This window comes from Heptranchias perlo, chromosome 18 (genome assembly GCF_035084215.1).
Source record: "Heptranchias perlo isolate sHepPer1 chromosome 18, sHepPer1.hap1, whole genome shotgun sequence".
Lineage (NCBI taxonomy): Eukaryota > Metazoa > Chordata > Chondrichthyes > Hexanchiformes > Hexanchidae > Heptranchias > Heptranchias perlo.
Window position 1 is genome coordinate 26,690,109 of NC_090342.1, and position 25,856 is coordinate 26,715,964.

Sequence of the window (25,856 nt, forward strand, 5' to 3'; positions counted from 1 at the left end):
GTTCGCCTTTATTGCAAGGGAGTTGGAGTATAAGAGTACGGAGGTCTTGCTCTAAAATCATGAAGGTTCTAGACAGAGTAGATAGAGAGAAACTCTGCCCATTGGCGAAAGGGTCAAGAATCAGAGGGCATAGGTCTAAGGTGATTGGCAAAAGAACCAAAGGTGACATGAGGAAAAACTTGTTTACACAGCGAATGATTATGACCTGGAATGCACTGTCTGAGAGCGTGGTGGAGGCAGACTCAATCGTGGCTTTCAAAAGGGAATTGGATAAGTACTTGAAGGTAAAAATTTGAAGGGCTACAGGTAAAGGGCAGGGGAGTGGGACTAGCTGGATTGCTCTTGCAGAGAGCTGGCATGGACTCGATGGGCCGAATGGACTCCTTCCGTGCTGTAACCATTCTATGATTCTATGCTGCAATTATATAGGACTCTGGTGACACCATGCCTGGAGTACTGTGTACAGTTTTGGTCTCCTTACCTAAGGAAAGATGTACTTGCCTTTAGAACGCGTGCAACAAAGGTTCACTAAATTGATTCCTGGGACGAGAGGGTTGTCCTATGAGGAGAGATTGTGTAGAATGGGCCTATATTCTCTGGAGTTTAGAAGAATGAGAGGTGATCTCATTGAAATGTATAAAATTCTGAGAGGGCTTGACAAGGTAGATGCGGAGAGGCTGTTTCCTCTGGCTGGAGAGTCTAGAACTAGGGGTCATAGTGTCAAGATAAGGGGGTGGCCATTTAGAACCGAGATGAGGAAAAATGTCTTCACTGAGGGTTGTGAACCTTTGGAATTCTCTACCCCAGAGTGCTGTGGATGTTCAGTCTTTGAGTATATTCAAGAGTGACATCGATAGATTTTTGGATACCAGGAATGAAGGGATATGGGGATAGGGCGAGAAAGTGGAGTTAAGGTAGAAGATCAGTCGTGATCTGATTGAATGACAGAGCAGGCTTGAGGGACCGTATGGCCTACTCCTGCTCCTATTTCTTATGTTCTTAACCTTCTCTCTTGGGGAAAGCCCCCAATTTTCCAAGCCTTCATAACTATAGTTTCTCATTCCCAGTATCATTCTGTTGAATCTTTTGCTGTATCCATTCCATGGTTGTAAAATCACATCAGTGCTTGAGAAAGACTGGGACAAATGACTAAAATCTCGGACACCCAAAATGGCATATCCAGAAATTTATAATGCTGGCTCAACTACACTCCACTGTTAGCTGTATTGGCATCTATCTAAATCACTAATGTCACAAGGTGGTCTTCCTGAACTACTTCCGGTTTGCATGGTTCCGGATTCTGAATTAATTATTTCAGGGCATATTGAAGCCCCATTTATTATTATTATACATTTCACGTCCTCGGGATGTCCCAAAGTGCTTCACAGCCAATTAATTACTTTTGAAGTGCAATCACTATTGTAATGTAGGGAAATACGGCAGCCAATGGCATTAGTCTAATTGTAACACCAATGCGAGGTCCATCTCAGTGAAACATGCTTGGCCCCATGTAACCCAAATTTATTACTCTGGTAACTATACCATATTCCTCTTCTTTGGCTTATTTCTCATTACCAGCTATCTCCACCAACATCCTTTTTTTTAAAAAAAAGTTGAGTATTCAGAGCATTATTAGCATGTCTTGCACATTCGCATGGTAGTTATGCACATGCTTCTTTGTGTGGCTCTCTCTCCACTTATTCCTGCTTTCCCATTCCCTTTCTTTCATTCTCCCTCACCGTTTGTTTTTCTCATTTTGTCTTGCCCTACTTGTTTCTATTTGTCTTGCTTCATTTTTCTTTTTCTCTCTTCCTCTCGGTCTTGTTCCCGCTCCTCTCGGTCTTGTTCCCGCTCCTCTCGGTCTTGTTCCCGCTCCTCTCGGTCTTGTTCCCGCTCCTCTCGGTCTTGTTCCCGCTCCTCTCGGTCTTGTTCCCGCTCCTCTCGGTCTTGTTCCCGCTCCTCTCGGTCTTGTTCCCGCTCCTCTCGGTCTTGTTCCCGCTCCTCTCGGTCTTGTTCCCGCTCCTCTCGGTCTTGTTCCCGCTCCTCTCGGTCTTGTTCCCGCTCCTCTCGGTCTTGTTCCCGCTCCTCTCGGTCTTGTTCCCGCTCCTCTCGGTCTTGTTCCCGCTCCTCTCGGTCTTGTTCCCGCTCCTCTCGGTCTTGTTCCCGCTCCTCTCGGTCTTGTTCCCGCTCCTCTCGGTCTTGTTCCCGCTCCTCTCGGTCTTGTTCCCGCTCCTCTCGGTCTTGTTCCCGCTCCTCTCGGTCTTGTTCCCGCTCCTCTCGGTCTTGTTCCCGCTCCTCTCGGTCTTGTTCCCGCTCCTCTCGGTCTTGTTCCCGCTCCTCTCGGTCTTGTTCCCGCTCCTCTCGGTCTTGTTCCCGCTCCTCTCGGTCTTGTTCCCGCTCCTCTCGGTCTTGTTCCCGCTCCTCTCGGTCTTGTTCCCGCTCCTCTCGGTCTTGTTCCCGCTCCTCTCGGTCTTGTTCCCGCTCCTCTCGGTCTTGTTCCCGCTCCTCTCGGTCTTGTTCCCGCTCCTCTCGGTCTTGTTCCCGCTCCTCTCGGTCTTGTTCCCGCTCCTCTCGGTCTTGTTCCCGCTCCTCTCGGTCTTGTTCCCGCTCCTCTCGGTCTTGTTCCCGCTCCTCTCGGTCTTGTTCTCTCTCACAGAGTTAATAGCAGAAGCTCTTTGTTGCTTAAATCTCAGTGCCAGCTTCACTCAGTGTTTTTTTGACCTTGGAGGGCATTAGCACTGAATGTCTGTGCTTGTGGCAATTTCAGTGCTGTTGCTCTATTACAAACCAGGTGAATATTCATCCAGTCGGATATGTTGGCATATTCAGGCTAAAATTAGATAAACCAAAAATGATTTGCAAACATAACCATGTATAAACTAATTTATCTTCTAGTAGGTCAAATTCAAAATCACGGTTAAAAGATAGTCTGTGCATGCTCATTTCCAAATAGACCTTGCTCATGGTAAACAGTTCCAACTGTCAAGAACGTTTGGAATTTTACATTTGAATGATGCTCAGTAAAGAGTTTCATTTTCCATCAGCTGTCATCAAAGTACAAGAAATGTAATGCCCTACAATTCTTGGTTTCAGTGAATTGAAAAGGATTCTAATACACCTCCAATTACCTGTTCTGCTATTTTTTTTGAAAATGGACGTGGATTGGAAGTTTCAGTTTCCCCAAGAATGTCTCCAATTTCCCCAAAAGAACCAAGAACTCTTTTCGCTCCTCTCTCCATAGTTTGGAACTTCAACTTATTCTCGACTCTTTCACTTCCCCCTTCCCATCCTCCCCCTCCCAAACACCACTTTTTGATCAAGAGACATTGGAAGAAATGATAAAACTTCTCAATCTGAAGATTGTGGCATGTTGTTTCTAGAAGAAGAATTTCTTGTTATTTTCGAGAGCCACTCTGAAGGGATTTAGAATTGCAGGTTGACGTAATATATGTTCTTCCCTTTGTGCCTTCAGGTCTTTTATTATAAATGTACAAAAGGTAAAACGGAATAAAGAGCGAGCCAGACCAAAAAGTTTGGAAGAAAAACACTACCACTGTGCCTGTGGCAGGCAGAATAAAGAACCTCATATTTTCTAGGTTATAAACTAGAAAGCAGAATTTAATTCCAAACTTAAGTACTGAACATTAAAATTCAATAATTGTACACTGAATATTAAGAAATCTTATTTATTAATGGTTACAAGAAAGAATCAACTTGAACCATTTTTCAAATTGTTTACCTTGCTACAAGCAGTTCATTCAACATTCCTGAAATCAGGAAAGTGAGATGAAACCCTTTTTTAAAGGGAAGGAGGCTTAAAAAATGCATGCCCTGCCTACATTTGTAGGGACTGCTCTAACTCCTGTATCCACTTCGGATGAAGGACCCAAACAATTGATCACAATTATGACAGAAAGGGTTGAAGAAAACTTTGGAAAATGGGGTAAGAACACGTTCAGGTACACATTTCACTTTTGTTTTTAAAAAAAATTGATACTTGATATTTAATAACATCAGCATGCACATGTAAATCCTGTAATTGAATCCAGTCTTATAATAAATATGTTTTAATAAAGTTCATCTTACGAGTCCTTTTGTACTTCACTTTTTTTTTAAAAAAGACTTCCTGTCTATTTTCTGCCCGCCCTTATGTGGACGTGTTGACTACTTGCTGGGATATGATTCTGTGTCACCTTTTTCTGTTAGCCTCAGCAGGAAAATTCACCAGATTATTAGACTGTGGGCATCAGAGCTGAGGCCCATCCTATCTTCACCTGACACCAACATCTGCACTTGTAGCAGATAGTGATCATAAGCTGGGACCCGAGATGTATATTTTTTTTCTTTCCTATTCAGAGGCATCGAGGAATTATAACACCTCGATCCCTGTCCCAGTTGTCATCTGCTAACTTGGCACAGACTAGGAATGGATTTGAGGATCTTCCTGGTCCATATAGCTGTTATTTACTGGGAAAACCAGCTAAGCAATTGGGAAAACTTTTTTGATCAAAAAAATTCCTACCACACAATGAAAATTGTCTAATACTGAAGAAACAAAAGCACTCAAGTGCAAATCAGTCCTTGTGAGTTTACTAATGTGTCTGAAATATGACATTCCTTTATTGTGCCTCAGATCTGTTTGGGAAAATAGAAGACAACATACTTCATTTGACACCCATGCTGTAGGTAGTACCCCATTTTACACTGTAATTTGCAAATTGGAGCTCTTGTTTCCAGTGCAATCAAATTTGCAAGTGATGGAATAAATTCACAACCACTTTCAAGCGCGCTCACTCACTCGCTCATTCCCTTGGGATTTCAGTAGTCCCTGCCAGTCAGAAAATGAGATGCGCCTATGCATCCTTCATAAATATAACTTTGTGACCTAAATACCAGATAGGTAAAAACATATTTTTTCTAAGAAGGAGCTTGTATAAAAAAAGTGTAAATTTATCACCCCTTAATATAAAAACGACGCCTAGTGTGTTTAAAAAATTAACAAAGGTGTGGTTCTCAGACCTTAGGCAGATTATGTTTAAAAACCTGCTGACCTTCATCCTAAATTGCATCTGTTGCTCTTAGAATCAAAATTTGTTAGCTGCTTTCACAGTTTAGTTTCCCGTGCAGTGGAGTGCTGCGCTAATGGCTTTTATTTGCAGAAAAATAATAGTACAATGCTAAAAACAGTAATGACACAAATACCTTGGTCTAAATAGTCTAAATTATTAGTGGTACTGAAAAAATATGATATTTAATTGATTCCAGACTACAGAAATGCAAGTTGTCTTAAGTGATCAAATGCGTGTTGGTCAGCATGAATTGACTGTTGCCCCATTTCCAAAATTCAGCGTAGAATTGATAGAAACTTCTCCATTTCTTGTGATGTTGGCATAACCAGTGTTTTCTCTTTGTTTCCCAGTCTCGTATTTTCTTTTGTTGCTCCGATTTAATTTCATTTTATATAAAGCCTAAGCCCATGATCTCAGTACATTCTAGTTCATCACCATGCTAAATTCAGTCAGTATCATTAATATTGGTGGCAGCATGGCGTTAACCATGGGAAGTGCAGAAGCACTATTTTCATCAAGAGTTGAGTTGTAAACTCACATTTATAAAAGTAGTTCATAATGCATATTTGTGAGGGTACAGTAACAAATGCCAACCTCTTGTAGGTTACCATGCCTAGCAAAATCCCAAGCAGTCACTGTCAGAATCGATGCCTTCAATCATTTTGCTTCAAATGAAGTTTGAATGATCCCCTTGTCCATCCTATGCTTATTGTGATTGCAGGTAAAAACAGCACTTTTATGCTACAAAGATATAGCTCTGTGTTCTCAACATTTGGGCCTTTATCATTTGATCCGTGTTTGCAGTCTGGCTTCTGGTTGGTAAAATATTCATGATTTTATTCTTGTTCGTTATCAGTTGGATAGCATGTACTGCAGTATAGTAAAGTGTTTTGCCAGATCTCTTTCACTTGTTTGGGGCATTATATCAATGCCTTCAAATATCTCCACCGTGCATTGTAAGGGTAGCACAGAATGAGTTTCGCCCAGGAATTTCAAATCAGCAAAGGCTGGTGCTCAGAATGAAGAAAAATAAAGCTGAGTCTACTTGTATGTCAAAGGCAGGCCAATCCAAGATGACATGCCTAGCAATTGCAGTTCCAAACCAGTCAGTCCTCTGTGACAGACTCTGCAATCCAATACCTGAAACGGGCAGGTCTGGAGTACTCCAAAGCAATGTTGATAATCGACTAGGCAGTCTAGCTCATTAATGATCTTGTCACTGGGATTGGGATTCGTCCCATTCAGTTCCAGATAATCCTGTAAGCCAGCGCCTTAATAGGTAAGTGGTCCTCACTGTACAATCATGGAATGTTTATCAGTGCTCTGAACTGGTCTGAACCCTGGGATTTTGCCTCCTAAGAACCAGATAACGCTGCAAGCCAATACCAGAATGAATAGGGTGATCCTTGCTGGGAAAACAGCGGAAAATATACTAGTTATCCATATTTGTAAGCTGCATAGTTTTCGCTGGTTAAACTTCAGCGTGTTTAGCCCCTGCGCACACTTGGCCATCCCTAAGTCTTCCCTCTGTGTTTAAGCTCTCTGGAATTAGGTAAGTGGGGTATATCTCAATGAGGAGTGAGTGTGTACACACAGAAACAGAATCTGTACAGGTTTAGAGTTCTTAGTAACTTGATTTGTACATTAACATGGTGATGGGTTTTCGCACTTCTCAGACTCCTGACTGGCCATAAAAACTTTTTCAATTCTCTTCAGCAGGCGGGGTGATAGCTCTGGGAAGAGTGTCAACTCCCACCCCAGGCTTTTCAGAAAGGCTGGAACCTCTGAGTAAAACTATTAATGAAGATGTTCCCTTTTGGATTTTTACAGTTGATGTATTCCTTGGGTTTAGGGAAACAGGCAATCCCCAAAAGTGAGCATTTGTTTCGTACGGCCTGGAGTCTGCCTTTATTTGCCCAATATCTGGTTGAATATAGCGATCCCAGGATCAAAAAGAAACCCTTGTCACTGTGTTTTGGTTTATGGGATATATTATGTACTGCAACACGGTTCCCTCAACTTCAAAAGATGGAAGAACGCATTCTCTGTCAGACCACTAGTCAGATTTATTGAACAGTAAGCAAATAAATCAAGGGTATGAAATGCAAATAGATTTACAGTAATTCCAGACTTTTTTGTTTTCAATGCTCTGAGGAAAATAATAATGGTGCTTCTCCTGTGCTAATGTTCATCATAAAACTGACTCTTGGAACATGGTCTCTTACTTCTTAAGAGGCTGTTTGCTACCACAGAGTCTCTGAACTGACTCTATCCCTGATGGTTTCAGACTGACTGCCAACTTGATGTAAGGCAGCCGAGATATACATCTAAATTATCTAGCTAGACAACTATCAGGGATGCTGCTGAACAGAATAACGCTAACAGCTAGGGACTTATCATAGAATTGAGTAATAAACCACATTTGTTTCTTTGGTAGTAATATATAGATGCCTCATCGTTGTCCCAGATCGTTCCTTAAACTAAATCTGGGAATAACTGCAAAGGTACCATAACAAGAAAGGAAAAATACCATTGTCAAAAATGCTTTGTTTTTGTCACAGGAGGTACTTAAAACAGAAAAGAGAATTTTATAGGCAAGTTTAACCATATTATGAAATGTGTCATTTTTTATGTTAGAAATCTTATTTTGAGTCTTGAATAATTGAGCTAAAAGAAAAATACTGCAGTTGCTTGAAATCTGAAATACAAACAGAAGATACTGTAAAGACTCAGATCTGGAAGATGATACAGATGATGATGTGACATAAGATCTGAAACGTTAACTTTTTCTCCTTTCTCCACAAATGCTGTCTGACCTGTGTGTTTCCAGCATTTTCTGTTTTTATTTTGGATCATTGACTATGTGAGAAAGAAAATAGAGATCAAAAGGACTTTGAAAAAACATTTTGATTGGTTGCATTTCTTTTTATTGGAAGATTTTGCTTGCTTACATTAGGTTCTGATATTTTGCTGTTTTATGGATATGAAATTTAAGCGAATTAACCAAGAAATTCGCATTATGAAAATGTTGCACAGAAGTGTGATGGGTAAGAAACGTGCATGTCATGCAGCATGTCTTTTTAAATAGACTAGGAGATCTCCTGTAGTGTTGCTGATTGTGAGTCAAAGAATACACTTTTTATAACAACGGGTGTTACGTCTTATAACACATAATGTATTATCAGGGCACTGATTTATTTATGGTGCCTGCACAAGTCAAACTGCAGGTTTAATACACTATGTTCTGTAACTTTTACTGTTTTTGGGGACTAATTTCTTCGATTTTTGTCCGTTTTCCATGGAAGCACGGGGCAGAGTTGGACGCACATGTTGGTAGCATGTATTTTGCAATGTATTCTAAAACGATTCCAGTAGTTTCAGTTCTAGAACTCAAAAACAGTATTTAAGTGGCAAATTCTGGAAGGACTGCACTTTTATTCAAGTTTGGAGGGAGGTTTTAAATAAAATTCCCAAATTTAAACATGTTTATTTAAGCAGCAGAGGTATTTAATAAACAAATAAAGCAGCAAATTAGTTTAATTTTTTCTTAAATTGTATATTTTTCTCAAGCCTCACACCTTAAACAGGTGGCCAGTATTGGTAAAGAGCTGCTTACCATGTTGTGCAAGGCTAACGTATTTATTTATCTATCTACCAGAGGTTTCCGCTGAACTTTCGCCAAAGTTACGGCAGCAGAGTGGGAGCCTCAAGGAAATTGACCCCTTATATTCCAGGAGCCAATTAACAAACAGTTCACTGGCTCTGAAAATATCTCTGTTAAAATTCTTTCCTAATCCTTTCAATAAATTAGCAAGATACCTAGTGACAGTTTCCTGGATGTTGTGTACTTTCCTGCAGCAGGTTTAGCAATGTTGGTGGAAGCATGGGAGCAGGTTTTCAGTAGATACTAAGGGTATTTTTTGTGGGAAGAGGGGAAGAAGAGAATATGTTACAAAACAATTATGCAAAATTTCTCTCTTAAAAACCATACCCTGATACATTTAAAAAAAAATTATTGCACTGTGTAGCTAATGCCATTAACTTTAGTTTTGGGAAATTCTTACTTTAGTTGCCATTTTAAGAAATGCATGAACCAATGAAGAACCAGCAGTGGGACATACTGTTCAAGGTGTTTGCAGAACAGATAGCAATTAATCAAGTCATTGACACAGAACATGCTTGGCCTTCACCTCAGTGTAAGATAGATTTGTTATTGGTTTTGTCATCCCCTTTTAGCGATCAAAGAGATTACACATCAATTTCTTGTTTCGTATTCTTGGTTTATGCTGATGAGTGTTTCAGAGAATTAAAAGCCCATTACAAGAATTATGCTTTTCATTCGACTACACTTGAAGAATGAATGACCAACGTATTATGTTTTATTAATATTTAAAGTATTACAGTTACCCAGACTACTTTTTAACTCCGCAGTACTCTATGGGTTCTTTTGTGAATTGCTAATGTAAAGATTATCTTGATGGACTTTCAAATTCATATCCCATTTCTAATTCTGCAGCTAGATGACAGAAAGCAGTGTATTGAATGGAGACACTGACAATAGTCTGCTGAGAGAAATAGTCTTTGTATTGTAAATTGAATAGTTTTTATTTGCTACCACCACTAAAATTGTTTTGATTTTTGTTATTACAGTATGGTTGTCTGGCATCTTGTCCACGAACATCACATTGTCAACTTAGTCATCTAAGTGTTTTATGAAATTTTAAGCTTGCACATGTCACTCCGCTTTTTAAGAAAGGAAAGAGAGGGAAACCAGGGAATTATAGACCAGTTAGCCTAACATCTGTTGTGTGGAAAATGCTGGAGTCTATAATTAAGGAAAGGGTGACTGAACACCTCGAGAATTTTCAGTTAATCAGAGAGAGCCAGCATGGATTTATGAAAGGTCGGTCGTGCCTGACAAACCTGATTGAATTTTTTGAAGAGGTGACTAAAGTAGTGGACAGGGGAATGTCAATGGATGTTATTTATATGAACTTCCAGAAGGCATTTGATAAGGTCCCACATAAGAGACTGTTAGCTAAGATAGAAGCCCATGGAATCGAGGGAAAAGTACAGACTTGGTTAGGAAGTTGGCTGAATGAAAGGCGACAGAGAGTAGGGATAATGGGTAGGTACTCATATTGGCAGGATGTGACTAGTGGAGTCCCGCAGGGATCTGTCTTGGGGCCTCAATTATTCACAATATTTATTAACTATTTAGATGAAGGCATAGAAAGTCTCATATCTAAGTTTGCCGATGACACAAAGATTGGTGGCATTGTAAGCAGTGTAGATGAAAACATAAAATTACAAAGCGATATTGATAGATTAGGTGAATGGACAAAACTGTGGCAAATGGAATTCAGTGCAGACAAATGTGAGGTCATCCACTTTGGATCAAAAAAGGATAGAACAGGGTACTTTCTAAATGGTAAAAAGTTAAAAACCGTGGATGTCCAAAGGGACTTAGGGGTACAGGTACATAGATCATTGAAGTGTCATGAATAGGTGCAGAAAATAATCAATAAGGCTAATGGAATGCTGGCCTTTATATCTAGAGGACTAGAGTACAAGGGGGCAGAAGTTATGCTGCAGCTGTACAAAACCCTAGTTAGACCACACCTGGAGTACTGTGAGCAGGTCTGGGCATCGCACCTTCGGAAGGACATATTGGCGTTGGAGGGAGTGCAGCGTAGGTTTACGAGAATGATACCCAGACTTCAAGGATTAAGTTACGAGGAGAGATTACACAAATTGGGGTTGTATTCTCTAGAGTTTCGAAGGTTAAGGGGTGATCTGATCAAAGTTTATAAGATATTAAGGGGAACCGATAGGGTGGATAGAGAGAAACTATTTCCGCTGGTTGGGGATTCTAGGAGTAGGGGGCACAGTCTAAAAATTAAAGCCAGATCTTTCAGGAGCGAGATTAGAAAACATTTCTGCACACAAAGGGTGGTAGAAGTTTGGAACTCTCTTCCGCAAACGACAATTGATACTAGCTCAATTGCTAAATTTAAATCTGAGATAGATCGCTTTTTGGCAACCAAAGATATTAAGGGATCTGGGCCAAAGGCAGGTATATGGAGTTAGATCACAGATCAGCCATGATCTTATCAAATGGTGGAGCAGGCACGAGGGCCTGAATGGCCTACTCCTGTTCCTATGTTTCTATAAATGTCACCTTCCCTTCAGATACTGTTCATTTTGCACAGTTATACTTGGAGGCAAACTGTATATGCATCCATAAATGCTGACGAGCGTAGTAACTTAAAGAATGCTTTATTATACTTTAAGCAGACTTAAGTGACTTTTTCACATTAGATACTATGTTCGTGTTCAGAATCAGCCTCGTAAGAAATATCTCCATATATTTGATTGCTAGCTTATCATAGAGCAGTAAATATGACACAAAATATGGCAAAAAGAGCCTCTACAAAATATTTTTAGCATCATAATATGTGGTAATGCATTGGTGAGTATTGTAAATCTTGTGGAAATACACAGCTGTGATTTGATGCTGGAATTTAGTGAGCTACCAGTGCAAGTAAGGCAGTAGAATTATTTGCTCCAGTTTGGCATGAAACTGAAGAGTTCATTGTACTTTCCCGTTCTATCTGGGGCTTGGTACTGGACAAGTCATGAGACCTAATAGTGTCCTTCATGGACAAGTGGAAAGACCTGTTCTCTTCACGATAAATGTCTTGTCACTTTAAGATCCTGCGATGGAAATTGATCACAGTGTTAATTTTGGCAAAATTGTGCAGGTCTACTAAAATGCGAAGTGGTCAATACAACATATTTCCAATATCTTGTCTATGCTTTGCTTTGCCATGTAACTTATAAAGTCAGGTGCCTTCACCCCCGTACCACCTCTGAGCACATTTTCATCCAACCTGCCTGCCCCCCTTCTCTTTTCCCCCCTCCCCCAAACTGAGCAAGTGGCTGGAAAACAGCCAAGGCGCTGAATGGATGAAGAAGCATTGGAATTACCAGCTTTTAATTGAAATGAGCAACAAAGAAAACCTCCCACCCTATACCCGCACATGCCCCCAGAGGTAGACCCTCTTCCCCTGGCTGAGCTGGAATTGTGGCCCCCTCCCCTGCAGGCTCCAATTCCCATTTGTTCACCATTGGCTGCATTCCCCCTATCAACTCTTCCATCTTCCCCTCTGCTAGCTGTGTTTTCTATTCAGAACCCACCTGCTGTCTACCAATAACATTCCCCATTGGTTGCAGTTACCTCCTCTATTCCGCCACCCTCTCCCCTTCCTCCCGCTCCCTCCTCCTCCTCTCCTCTTTCACCCCCCCTCCTCTTCTCTCTCCACCCCCCCCCCCCCCCCCCCCCAAGGTCTGCTTCCTCCCCCACCTCGCCCTCATTGGTTCATTTATCCCCATCCTCTAACCCTGCGAGACCTGAAAAATTCAAATTTATCTTGACAACCTGTGTACAACGTCCTGGGTGATTGGCTAGTCATATTTTAAACATTTTCATATGTTGTAACACTTTCCTGTCACTTTTTCTTTTACATTTTTTGCCATCGCACTTTTCTGTCACATTATTGATTTGCTCAAAGTAAAACAGCAACAAATCAGAACTGAAGAAGTGGGGAACTTAGAAATTAAAAGTGAGAAAAGCAGCCAGAAAACTACTAATGAGAAACTAATAAGGACTTATGAAAACAACTGATCCTGAATTACCAGTCAGGATTACCTATGAATAAAATGAAGAGAAATCACTTTAAAAAAAAAAATCCAAGTTCTTCTGCCTGGTAACTGAAGTTTGTAATTTCCAAAATAAGATTTCAAATAAAATAAAACACCAAATTACATATTTCACAAGAAGATTGTTTATGCAAAGAATTGTCATTTGTGTCTTTTAATCCTGTCATTCAAGTTTCTCAATGTCTCAAAAGTCTAGTCTTCAACTGGATCTTTTTACCCAGAACAGTTGAAGTGAGTCACCAACCATGCCAGTGCAATCTGAGTGTGTGCAGTTTGCAGAATTTCCCAGCGTGTATCAATAGGCTTCTCCAGATTCTTCCGAACACAAGCTTTATCTCCTCAATCTGTCAGTATTTCTTTGTGTTGAATTGCTTGAAAACATCTGAAGAATTTTTAAATACTAAATTCTCATAGTCTTTCCTATTTAAACTGTTGCCAAATGCTTAATTTTACTGAAGAGAGATAGAGCATAAGTTAGGGACCGCTATAGAGAGAAACACATTCTGACAGTGAGGTTGAAAGACACAAAGGGAGCAATTGTGGCCACTACTAGAGAAATAAAGCACAGATTTAATCATGTAATAGTAAAATATGTTTTTTTGTTAATTTCCTTAGAAAACTGATTTCTGAGGTACTTGGAAGGCAAATTATAATTTGAAAACTTTTAAATAGAGTTGGCTAATGACATCGCCTGTGCTATAAGCTTTGTGTTTGAGAAGCCAATTATATCACGAGTTATCAGATTGTAAGCATTCTAATTAATTACTTCATTGTTAGTTATTCAATAACTACAACTACAGTATTAAAGTAAATTCATGGTTCCTGATAATACATTGTCCATTACAGGGCGCAACACTCTATTGTTATAAAGTAGCATATTTGTGATTCACCATGAGCAATATAAAAGTCTTCTGTGTGGGTTGTGACTGTCACACTCCACATGTCATACTGTTACATATGCAAAGCAATCATCATTTTAAAATAAGAAAGCCAAGCATTGACCAGGAGCCTTGTGATTGACTTGAGCAGTTTCTGAACTGTTAGTTATTTGAATGCACATGTTTAGATCACTCTCAAATATGAGTGCTTGAACAGTCTTGACCCAGCACCCACTGCCTTTTGGGGGAAGAGAGGCCCAGATTTCTATTATCCTTTGTGCTTCCTGATTTTACTCCTAAATCGCTTAGTTCTAATTTTAAGATTATGCCTCTTGTTCAGATGCTAGGACACATGCCCCACTTCTGGTTCCAACATTTGTGAGCTCACGATAACAGCTATGGAACAACCACAGACTACATTCAGGAGCAGAAAAGGGAGAGGGAGCCTTACCGTAATTGAGATGGATTTGGTGGAATACAACTTTGCATATTTAGCATTATTGAGCCAAAGAGAAAGAGGCGATATTTTAAAAATTTGAAACATTGCTCCAAATTTGGGACACTAGAACAGGTTGGAAATTGGCCTGTAAATTTAGGAAATATGGATGAAATTGGAGAGGTGTTGAGTGGCATAAATATATGCTTTCGGCTCTCATCGTTTGTCCATCTTTTTTGTTTTTCTGTGCCTCCTTGTCTTTTTCTCTTTGTTTTCACTACCATTTTTACAAGCATACCTTTTGCTCTCTCTCTCTCTCACTAAGGGTGATGAAAAGCAAATAACAGCTATATGACGTCTATAATCAGCAGTGAATAATCGGGAACTTTCACAACCACTATGAATCCTGGGACAACATTCTCTTGTTTTCGCTCATCCTCCAGTGAGAGAAAGTAATAGAAATGCCTGGAATTACCAGCAGTCAAAATAGGCATGAGGTTGCAATCCTTTTCCAGGAAGATAGGAGACAACTGCCAAATGCAGAAGTGTTAGTAAGCCTCAATAAAAGTTTATAGCATTTGTTACTATTGTTTTTGCCAACACACAGAGAAAATAGCTTTATGTGTAAACATTTATATATTCCTTGAAGCTGACCAGTTGTTCTTCCTTTTGTAGTGTTTGTCAAGAATATTTCCTGAATGGTGGAATGAAGAGAGTACTTGAAAAAGATGAAAAAAGGGCCAGGCTTGCTATCGCCATGGCTACTCCAACCTTCAATGTGCAAACATCTGAAAAGAAAGATGATCATTCCGCATCGAACGGTATATTAATGAGTCTGGATGCTTCTATTACAAAGTAGGTGACAAAAGCAGACTTCGTTTTTTCAAAATGCAGTGGTCTTCTGTTAAGATTCTGGTAATTTGAAACATATTTCCATTTGCTGGAATAAAATGGATTAAACATCACTTGGAACTGTGTTGAGTTATGTAATCTGTGTTAAAGATGGTGAGAAACAGATGAGTTATAATTATGTAATTTCACACTTAAAGTTTGTAAAATAAAAATACTGCTTCAGACTGCAGTAGAAGAATGTTAGAATAATTATTGATTTTGGACCGTATAATAATTAGAGTGTACATTTTCTTTACTTAATTCTGACAAAAAAGTAGGATTGAGTACAAAACAATTTTCCCTTTATTTTACTCATCTACATTTTTGCTAAAGTTAACAAATTGAGCAAAATTATGTGACATAAGACCCCACAGTTAGAGAGCTTGACTCCATAATATTTAAGTGGAAATGATACGTAATCAGATGAAATATTAATGCACAATGATGTATTTCAAATTAAAAGTTATGGTTGACGAATCAAATTTGTGATTGCAACGTGTATCTTTTTCACAAGAAAAAGTGATGAGAAGATGGCAGGATCTATATACACTCCTTTGCGTGATGTATAATGCTGTAGGAATGACCAAAATCCCAAAAATGAATGGTTCCAAATAATAAATAAATGCTGAATTACAGCTTTTAGAAATAGTGCAGGTCTTGATAAAAATAGTGCAGGTGCTTGTGTTTTCAAAGCAACTTTCAGGACTTTAAGAGCACTATAAACCTCCATGTTTGGCTAAACCAATTCATAGCAAATAATTGTATCTATTATTAAAAGTCTCTAACTATGAATTATAATGTCAAGTTATTTTAAATATATTTTTCCCGGACCACCTGTACATAGTATCAAATATATATGTGCATTTCATGGGATAGTTGGAATTTTCAACACTGACATTGGGCTCAATTTTAAAAGGGTGGTGGGATGGCAGCGGGTGGGGGGTGGGAGGTGGGAGGTGGTCAATGGGCACGCGGCAAACCCGAGAAATTAAACCTTACCTTTCCCCACGTGATCGCGAGGTAATTGATGCTTATTAATCTTTTTTCCGGGTTTCGCGCCCAGCAGCCAGCCTGATTGACAGTTTGGCTGCCGACAGGAGCTGCAACACCGAGCGGGGGTTTGGGGGGGTGGGGGGGTGTGCACAGAGAAAGAGAGAGACGCGTCATCCAGCATTGCAAGAGAGAGTTGGGGGTGGGGGGGCGGAGAAGACTTCGGGGGGAGACATCGGAGAGACACTGGAGCAGGGGGGTGCGGGTGACATTGTTTTAAAGGTCGGTTTATTTATTTTTTTACATTGTGAAATGTTATTTTATTTCCTTTATTTACTTTATTTTTGACTGATCCAGCCCTTCATGCCTGGTTTCACCAGGTGTGAACTGGAAGCTGTGGGAAAGCCACCCAGGTAAGTTGAAAATCGTTTTAACTACCTAATATGTGAGAAATGAAGTGCCTTAAGTACCTCCATTTGCTTCCTTAAATATCATCCCGCTGGCTTTAATTGCCGGCGGGACTTCCGGGAACGGCGCACGCACCCAGATGCGTCTTAGTGACGCGCAGAAGTCGGCTTCTTGGAGCCGGGTTCGTTTCCCGCTCCTCATTTCCCCAACTTTCGTAGCCCCTGCCCCCAACGTACCCGCACTTCCAAATTAAAATTGATCCCATTGTGGAGAGATCAACAGAGTTAACATTTCAGGTCGATAACCTTTCATTATCTCCACAGTTGCTGCCTGACCTGCTGAGTATTTCCAGCATTTTCTATTTTTATTTTGATAACTAAGGGAATTGAACCAATATTACTTATTTATTCAATCTCCGTATACAAATTGTTTATCATTAACATTTTGCTGAGTGCCACTATTATAAATGCTCCAAACAGTTGTTTCATTGAGCAGGAAGATGTATGAACGATGGCAAGTTACCAAGAGGAGGCGGGTCATAGGCCAGCAGATCGTTCTAACTGGTCTAACGTTCTAACATTTGCTTATACTGTGAGTGCTGAGATAGTACCGCCTTCTTTGACCATCTTGCAGCTGAGCCTACTCTATATAGTGGTACACATACAGGCTAAAAATTTAATGTTTACAGATTTCCAGAGAACTGATTTTGAAGCAGTGTGTGTTCAGGGGAAATATCAAGCAAAAAACTTACTATCTTAAGTTCTTGTATAATGTGCATGTGTGCATTTACTCTACGCATAAAATATATCGATATGTACTTTGTCCAACTGGAACCATCTTTAACATTAATAGTCATTGTCTCAATTGGATTTCATTTCTTATGGTTTATCATTCATTAAAATCACATCTGTAATCCCATTATGATAAACTTTTATCCTAAATGAGTTTAGTCGTATTATCTTTCACCATAGCTGCAACTAATTTCCAGCTCCCCGTGGGTTTTATTTTAAGTCCTGCACCCTCATCTCCTTCATGCTGCTCCCCATGCAGCAGCTTCAGTTCTGTACAAAGTAGAATGAAAAGAAAACTGCTGAAGAGACTAAAAGGTGAAAGATATAGGGGAAAAGGGAAGAAAAATAAGGGAGGAGAGACGTGAGAAGGAAGGGGAGAGCAAGAAACGGAAGTGAAGGAAAGAGTGGGAGAATCAGAAGTGGAGGAGAGAAACACAAGTGCAGAAGAGGTAAACAGAAATGAAAGGGGAGTGAAAAACAGAAAAGAATGAAGAGTGAGAAGTGAAGCAGAGAGAAAAAGTAATGAAAGAATAGGGCAAAACTTTTTTTCCAGACTTACCACTACCAGTATAATACTGTCAATCTGAGCAAAATATGTTTGCCTTTGTAAGATAAATGATCAACACAGGTTTTTAAAAATAGCAAAACAGTAATAATTAGAATGCAGCTAACTAAATGGCCAGCTTCTGTAAGCAATCAGCATAGTCAGTCTAAGCACTGCTCTTTTGACTCTGTGCCATCTTTCAGTATGGTACAGAATGTGATCTAACAGAAACAAGCCTCACTACAGTGCAGCCTGCTGTGTTGGCACTTAAGCATTGCCATGTATAATCTTTAGTAGTGATTCAATCTGACAGGCAAAGAGCTAACATTTTAATAAGACAGATACTATACACCGAAAGGAAATGCTAGAATATGAATACTAATTGTCAGCGCATCTAATAATTGAACAAACATAGTGGTTTGCCACAATGCTTTACTGTTACTTTTGTAAATTAAATGTACAGTAACACATTGTACAATCATGAAGGATATAGAAAGTGAAGTGAAAAGGGAGCTTCGAAGGGCTAAAAGGGAATATGAATAAAGGTTAGCAAATAATATAAAGGTGTGTAGTAAGGGGTTTTATAAATATATTCAAACTAAATGAATAGTTGGAGGGAAGACCATTCCAAGATAAAGATGGAAAACTAGTTATGGCGGATGAAGGTATGGTGAAGATGTTAAGTAAGTATTTTGTCTCAACTGTTACAAATGCTGGTGGAAGTGAGTGTGTAATACAGGAAGAAATGGAAAAATGCTTAAAGATAATGAAGAAAAGGAATTGGTTATGAAAGCATTAGCAGAATACAAGCTGGATCTGTCACCAGGCCCTGATGAAATGCACCCTAGGATGTTGAAAGAATTCAGAGAAGAGCCAACAGATGCTCTGACTATAATTCTTTAGTCTTCCTTAGATATACAAACTTTGCTTGAGGACTGGAGGACAACTAATGTAATAACTCTGTTCAAAAAAAGCAGAGAAGGATAAACTTTTTAACTATAGACCAGTTAGTCTAATGTCTGTTGTGGGCAAATACTTAGGGCTGGAATTTCCTGAGCTCGCCTGTTCAGGGTCAGGATGTGGTGAGGTTGTGATAGGCCTTACTGCTCAATTCTGCCCCCTTTTCTGCCACTATCCTATCTAGTTTCAGGTGGGATGGGGAAGAAAACCCACCCCTTATAGTCCATAACTCAAGATCAAATTAGTGCGCATTTGGAAAGCATTAGATGACCAAAGACAACCAGCATGAATTTGTTAAAGGCAAGTTGTATTTGGTAAATTTAATCGAGTTTTTTTTTTAAGAAAAGACTGCCTAAATAAAGGAAATGATGTATTGGGTATCGATTTTCAGATGATGTTCTGCAAGCTATCTCACAGGAGGCTTGTAACAAAAAAGTCAAGAGGTATGGTACAAGGGAACATGTAGCAGGGTGGATAGAAAGTTGATTGGCGTTAAGGAAACAGGGCTAGAATTAATTGGTGTTGCTCAGATTGGATTGGAATTGGTGTACATGAGGTCAGTAGAATCATAGAATGGTTACAGCACAGAAGGAGGCATTCGGCCCGTCGAGCCCATGCCAGCTCTCTGCAAGAGCAATCCAGAGTCCCACTCCCCTTTCCTTTCCCTGTAGCCCTGCAATTTTTTTTCCTTCACGTACTTATCCAATTCCCACGATTGAATCCACCTCCACCACCCTTTCAGGCAGTGCATTCCAGTACTGAGGGATTTTGGGCATGGGGAACACTATTGAAATTTGCTGATAACACAAAAAGAGGAGGTTTGGCAAACATTGAGGTGCACTGTAAAAGATTTCAGAAGGACATTGGTTAGCACAACGCTCAATGCCAGATGCAATTTAATGCAGAGAAATGTGAGGTGATACATTTTGGGAAGAAAAACAAGTAATGTTAGTGTATACTCAATTAGAAAAACACTGGAGGGTGTGGATGAATGAAGAGATTAAGGGTTCAAATACATAGCTCTTTGAAAGTATGAATGCAGGCAGATAAATCCATAAAAAAGGACAATAGCAATTGGGTTTTATGAATAGGGGTATAGAGTACAAGAGTAGAGGTAATGGTAATTTTGTACAAGGCAATGGTTAGCACACAGTTAGTGTACTGTGTGCAGTTTTAGATACCTCATTATAGAAAATACATTAAAGCTGTAGAGAGCGTACAGCATAGATCCACTAGAATGATATTAGGGAAGACTAACTAGTTATATGATGTGGAGATGCCGGTGATGGACTGGGATGGACAAATGTAAGGAATCTTACAACACCAGGTTATAGTCCAACAGTTTTATTTGAAAATCACAAGCTTTTGGAGCTAACCTCCTTCGTCAGGTGAGTGAGTCCTGACGAAGGAGGTTAGCTCCGAAAGCTTGTGATTTTCAAATAAAACTGTTGGACTATAACCTGGTGTTGTAAGATTCCTTACATTTAACTAGTTATAAGGAGAGACTTGTGATACTGGGACTATTTCTATTGGAACATAGAATTCTATGGTTACATTTAATAGAGATTTTGAAAACTGTGAAGGGTAAATACACAAAGACTATTTCCTGTGGTTGGGGAGTCAGTCTATTAAGAAGGTTTTAAATTTCTTTCTATCACTAAGAGAATGAGAAGGGTTAGGAGAGATTTCTTTATCATTGTGGTGGTGAAAGAAAGTGCTCTTTAAGCATCCAAAATGTTACTCTTAACCAATTACAGTTGTATAAACAGATATGATGACATCACTCATTGTCTTTGCGTAACCTTCTCAACATATGCACTGCCCCAGCAGTGCTGTGCACATTAGAAAGATGTGTTTATTGAAGAAAGCGGAGCTTCACCAGGTTATTCCAAAATTGACGCATACAGACAACCAGGGACATTTTAATACAAACACAGATCAGGAAATATCTAGTTTAAGAGCATAGTGGATGATTCCCCAGTCAGGCAATCCCGGTGAGGAGCATCACCAGCAGGCAGTGCTGATTGAGAAATTGCAGCCTGAACGCCTTGATTTCCATCCATTACTCTTCTCTGAGAGCACCTGATCAGAGAATTAACTCTTTGGTGCTAACTTTTGCATTAGCCGTTTGTGTATTAAAGTACAAGAATTCTTAATGGCATTAAAATAAACTGCAGTAGTAGTGGGCACAATTCTAAAAGGGGTACAGGAACAGAGAGATATGGGGGTATATGTGCACAAATCGTTGAAAGTGGCAGGGCAGGTTGAGAAAGCATTTAAAAAAGCAAATGGGATATTGGGCTTTACAAATAGAGGCATACAGTACAAAAGCAAGGAAGTCATGATTAACTTTTATAAAACACTGGTTCGACCACGGTTGGAATATTGTGTCCAATTCTGGGCACCGCACTTTAGGAAAGATGTGAAGGCCTTCGAGCGGGTGCAGAAAAGATTTACTAGAATGCTTGTAGGGATGAGGGACTTCAGTTACGTGGATGGACTGGAGAAGCTGGGGTTGTTCTTCTTGGAACAGACAGTTCCGAGGAGATTTGATAGAGGCATTCAAAATCATGAAGGGTCTAGACAGAGTAGATAGAGAGAAACTGTTCCCATGGCGGAAGGGTCAAGAACCAGAGGACGTAGATTTAAGGTGATTGGCAAAAGAACCAAAGGCGACATGAGGAAAAACTTTTTTCCGCAGCGAGTGATCTGGAATGCACTGCCAGAGTGGGTGGTGGAGGCAGATTCAATTGTGGCTTTCAAAAGGTAACTGGATAAGTACTTGAAAGGAAAAAAACTGGCAGGGCTACAGGGATAGGGCGGGGGAGTGGGACTAGCTGGATTGCTCTTGCATAGAGCCAGCACAGACTTGATGGGCTGAATGGCTGCCTTCTGTGCTGAAACCTTTCTATGATTCTATATGCTTACAGCATCCAGAGATATTTTATTGATGCGTCCAGCCATGGAGCTATTGCTCCTTTCTCCACCAGCTGTGCTGCCAATCAGACTTGGCAACTTTCTGCTGACAGCTTGACTGGATTTCTATTTAAAATTCCTATTCTTCTGAAGCATAAATCCAACCTTGCAACCTGCCCTGGAATGGTCACCACGGCCCCCCTGCCCCTGCCACTAGTAAAGCGACCCATTGCCATCACGGCTACATGGCAGTATACCAGAAATTTTTTACTCCCTTTATTTCCCCTGTGCCCCTTGTTACAGCATATTACCACTCTCCAGGATATCACAGTATAGCTCTCCAATGCGTGTTACTGACCCACTGCTACTCTGACCATTGCTACCTGGGAGTCTCTGCTCCTGCTGCCTGGGATTCTCTCTGTGCCTGGCTATCCAGACCGACTGCAGCCTCTCCTACCTTCTCGCTAACTGGCTTTCTCAGACTTCCATGCAGATATAAAACACCTCTGACCTTCCCACTGTTCCTGAGTTCCTCCTCCTTGTTGTACCCGCTGTTCATAGAATCATAAAAAGGTTACAGCACAGAAGGATGCCATTCAGCCCATTGAGTCCACGCCGGCTCTATGCAAGAGCAATCCAGCTAGTCCCACTCCCCCATTTTCTGAGCTCCAGACCAAACCTAGGCCATCTAACCTCCAGCCTGCATCCGGGTCTGCGCCCTTGAGCTAACACTCCAAACTCTGACTGAACATGGACCAGTTGGTGATCAGAGGTTCCCTGATCCCCAATCGCTAAGCTACCACAGACTCTGCTTTTAATTCCCAAACCTGCACCAAACAGATGTCCTCATTCTTTTTGCACCTGAACTCTTACTGTTGCTAATGTTGTAGTCTTGTTGCCCCTACTCCAACCTGTGTGCATGATGTTTGCCACTCCAAAACCGAACACATCTGTCTCCTTACTCGCCTCCTCCTGACCTCGTCCTTTTCTCCCTCTCCTGCTCTTGCCCCCTTGCTCTTTTTCCTTACTCTCTTACTCGCTCCAGCTAACTGTTTCACGACTACTTTGCTCCTCAGCCTCACCTACTAGTATTTGGTTCTATAGATATATTGAAGAGGCACAGCTGTAGCTTTCTGTCTCCTGATTCAATCCAAAATCTGTTGCTATACTCTCCAGCTCCATATCCAACATCAAGACCTACATGAGGCATAATTTCTTCCAGTGTAATCCAACAAAATGAAAGCCATTTTCTTTGACTTCTGCCAGCACCTACGTACTGGTTGATTCCAATAACCTCCCCAGCTGCCACCTCAGTCTGAGTCAAAAGGTGCAGAACCTTGGAGTACTGTTTGGCCCAGAGCTCAACTTCCTCCTCACATCCACTCTTTTACCAAGAGCACTTTCTTTCACCTGCACAATGTTACCTGCCTTTGTGCCACTACCTCCCCCCCACCATTGAAACCCTGGTCCATGTCTTACTCACTTTAAGGCTCAACTTCTCGAATGTCCTCAAAGCTGGCCTCCCTGCCTCAATCTTCCTCAAATTGTAACTCATTCAAAGTGCTGCAGCTTGCATACAAATTCCTACACTCATGTCAACCCTATCCTCTCCAAGCTCCATTGGCTTCTTGTTGCCCCAGTGAGGTAACTTCAATCATTCTTGCTTTTAAGTCCCATCTTGGCCTCACACATGCTCTCTTAGTGATCTCCTCCTGCTTTGCATCTTTCATACACCTTCTGTTCTACCATTGGTGGCTTCATTCAGCCAGTAGCTTCCTGTCCTATGGAGCTCTTTGCCTAGTTTCCTCCAAATTGCCACCTCACTCCCTCCTTCTAAAATCCTCCTCAAAATCCTTCTCTTGGGCTTTGCATTTGTCCTACTACACTGACGCTCTCCATTTTCCTTCCTGCTCAACATCCACTGATCCTCCTCTATATTGTAAAGGACTTGTGTCTTCCTGCATGTGAGGTGAGCTATAGAAATGCAAGTTGTAGTTGTTGGTAAATAATGACTTTGGGCTGATATATTGAAAAGGCTAAACTCAGCACATTCAATGTACATTTAATTACAAAAAATATATATCTGATCAGATACTGTCTTGAAGGCAGAAAGTAAATTGGCTTAAAGCTAAAATAACTGGACTGCAGATAACCATATTAATAGACATACTGAACTAACAATCACATTGATTCTAAACTTTCTGAGCAGTCAATTCAATTGACTTATATGGGGAATATACAGACACACATGGTTTTTGATGGGCAGGTTTCAAGTAGATTAATTAAGTGAATATTTTTACTTTGAGTCATTTGGTTTCCCTATGTCCTTGGTTAGACACTTGAAAAGCATTCTTCTCTTAGTTGCTGCCATACAAAATTGTGACAATATTGATACAGTACTTGTCTGGTAGCCTTGCCTTAAAGAGGGTTAGCTTCATGAACAGATTGTCATGATTTGGAGTCCTATGGCTGTCAGGGATTGTAATGAGTGTTGGCAGTTCTCTGCTACAGTGCTGGCTGAAATGTCTTTTGGAGCTGGAATATTCCGTTTTAGGGAAAGAGAGAAACAGAAAGAACATAGAGTGGTTACATGGTATCTACAGCAAAGAAACGGCCCATTTGGCCCAACAGGTCTATGGTGTTTATGCCCCATATGAGCCTCCCTCCACCTTACTTCATCTCACCTAATCAACATATCTTTCTATTCCTTTCTCCCTCATGTACTTATCTAGCTTCCCCTGAAATGCAAGTATGCTATTCGCCTCAACTACTCCATGTGGTAGCAAGTAACACATTCTAATCACTCTTTACTCAAGAAGTTTCTCTTGAATTCCTTATTGGATTTATTAGTGACTATCTTTATGGCCCCTAATTTTGGACTCCCCCACAAGTGGAAACATCTTCTCTACATCTACCCTATCAAACTCCTTTTAATTTTATAGACCTCGATCAGGTCACCACTCAGCCTTCTCTTTTCTAGAGAAAAGAGCCCCAGCCTGTTCAGACGTTCCTGATAGTTATCACCTCTCTGTTCTGGTATCATCCTTGTAAATCTTTTTTGCACCATCTCCAGTGCCGCGATATCCTTTTTGTAATATGGAGACCTGAACTGAGCACAGTACTCTGAGTGTGATCGAACCAAGATTCTATATAAGTTTAACATAACTTCTCTGCTTTTGAATTCTATTCCTCTAGAAATGAACCTCAGTGCTTTGTTTGCATTTTTTATGGCTTGGTTAGCCTGTGTTGCTACTTTTAATGATTTGTGAATCTGTACCCCTAGATCCCTTTTGCTCCTATACCCCATTTAGACTCTTATTTTCCAAGGAGCAGGTGGCCTCCTTATTCCTCCTACCAAAATACATCACCTCACACATCTATATTGAAATTTATTTGCAATTTTGTTTTTGTCGTCTTGTACTTTGTCGCAGTCTTTCTCCGTATTAACTATACCCCCCAATTTGATGCCGTCCATAAATTTTGATATTGTACCTCTGATTCCTGAGTCCAAGTCATTTATATAAATGATGAACAGTGGTCCCAGCACCAATCCCTGTGGAACACCACTTCCCACTTTCTGCCAGTCTGACTACACTGACCCTACTCCCTGTTTTCTGTTTTGTAGCCATTCTGCTACTTGTCCCCTGACTCCACATGCTCTCACCGTAGTCATAAGTCTACTATGCAGTGCCATATTGAAGGCCTTTTGAAAATCCAAGTATATCACATCCACTGCATTACCCTTGTCTACTCTTTGTTACTTCTTCAAAGAATTCAATAAGGTTTGTCAAGCATGACCTTTCCTTTTGAAATCCATGCTGACTATTCATTATATTTTCAGTTTCTAGATGTTTTTCCAGTGCATCTTTGAGTAAAGAATATATATGTATATGTATGTGTGTGTATATCCTACACATTAGCTGTATCACTCCTACAAGTGCACTTCCTGTCAGTTGTTGATTGTGCACTGGCATTGGCTGTCTGAACATCCCCACCATGCTATATCCCCTTTGATTGAAAGAACCACATGGCAGAGAGGTCATGTCTTTTTGTGCTTTTCTGGTGGGGTTGGGGGAAATAACATTAGCTTTGGTGTCTGACAACATTTTATTACTTCCAACATTAGTTGTTTTTTTTTAAACATATCTTTTCATAATATAATTGAAGCCTGAAAGAGTTACCAAAAAGAGTGTGACTCCTTATAGTTTTAATTGGAGAATCATCCTATTGTCCAGCCAGCTGACATTTTGG

At 40.4% G+C, this 25,856-nt stretch overlaps 1 protein-coding gene across 2 annotated transcripts in view; it reads left to right on the plus strand.

The window, feature by feature from the left end:
• The window catches only part of bmt2 (base methyltransferase of 25S rRNA 2 homolog), a 140,544-nt gene that overhangs the window by 44,603 nt on the left and 70,085 nt on the right, over positions 1-25,856 (plus strand). For both annotated transcript variants that reach the window (XM_067999560.1, XM_067999561.1), the window contains exon 3: positions 14,781-14,960. In XM_067999560.1, the coding sequence (XP_067855661.1) occupies positions 14,781-14,960 (180 nt within the window). The remainder of the gene's footprint in view (positions 1-14,780; positions 14,961-25,856) is intronic.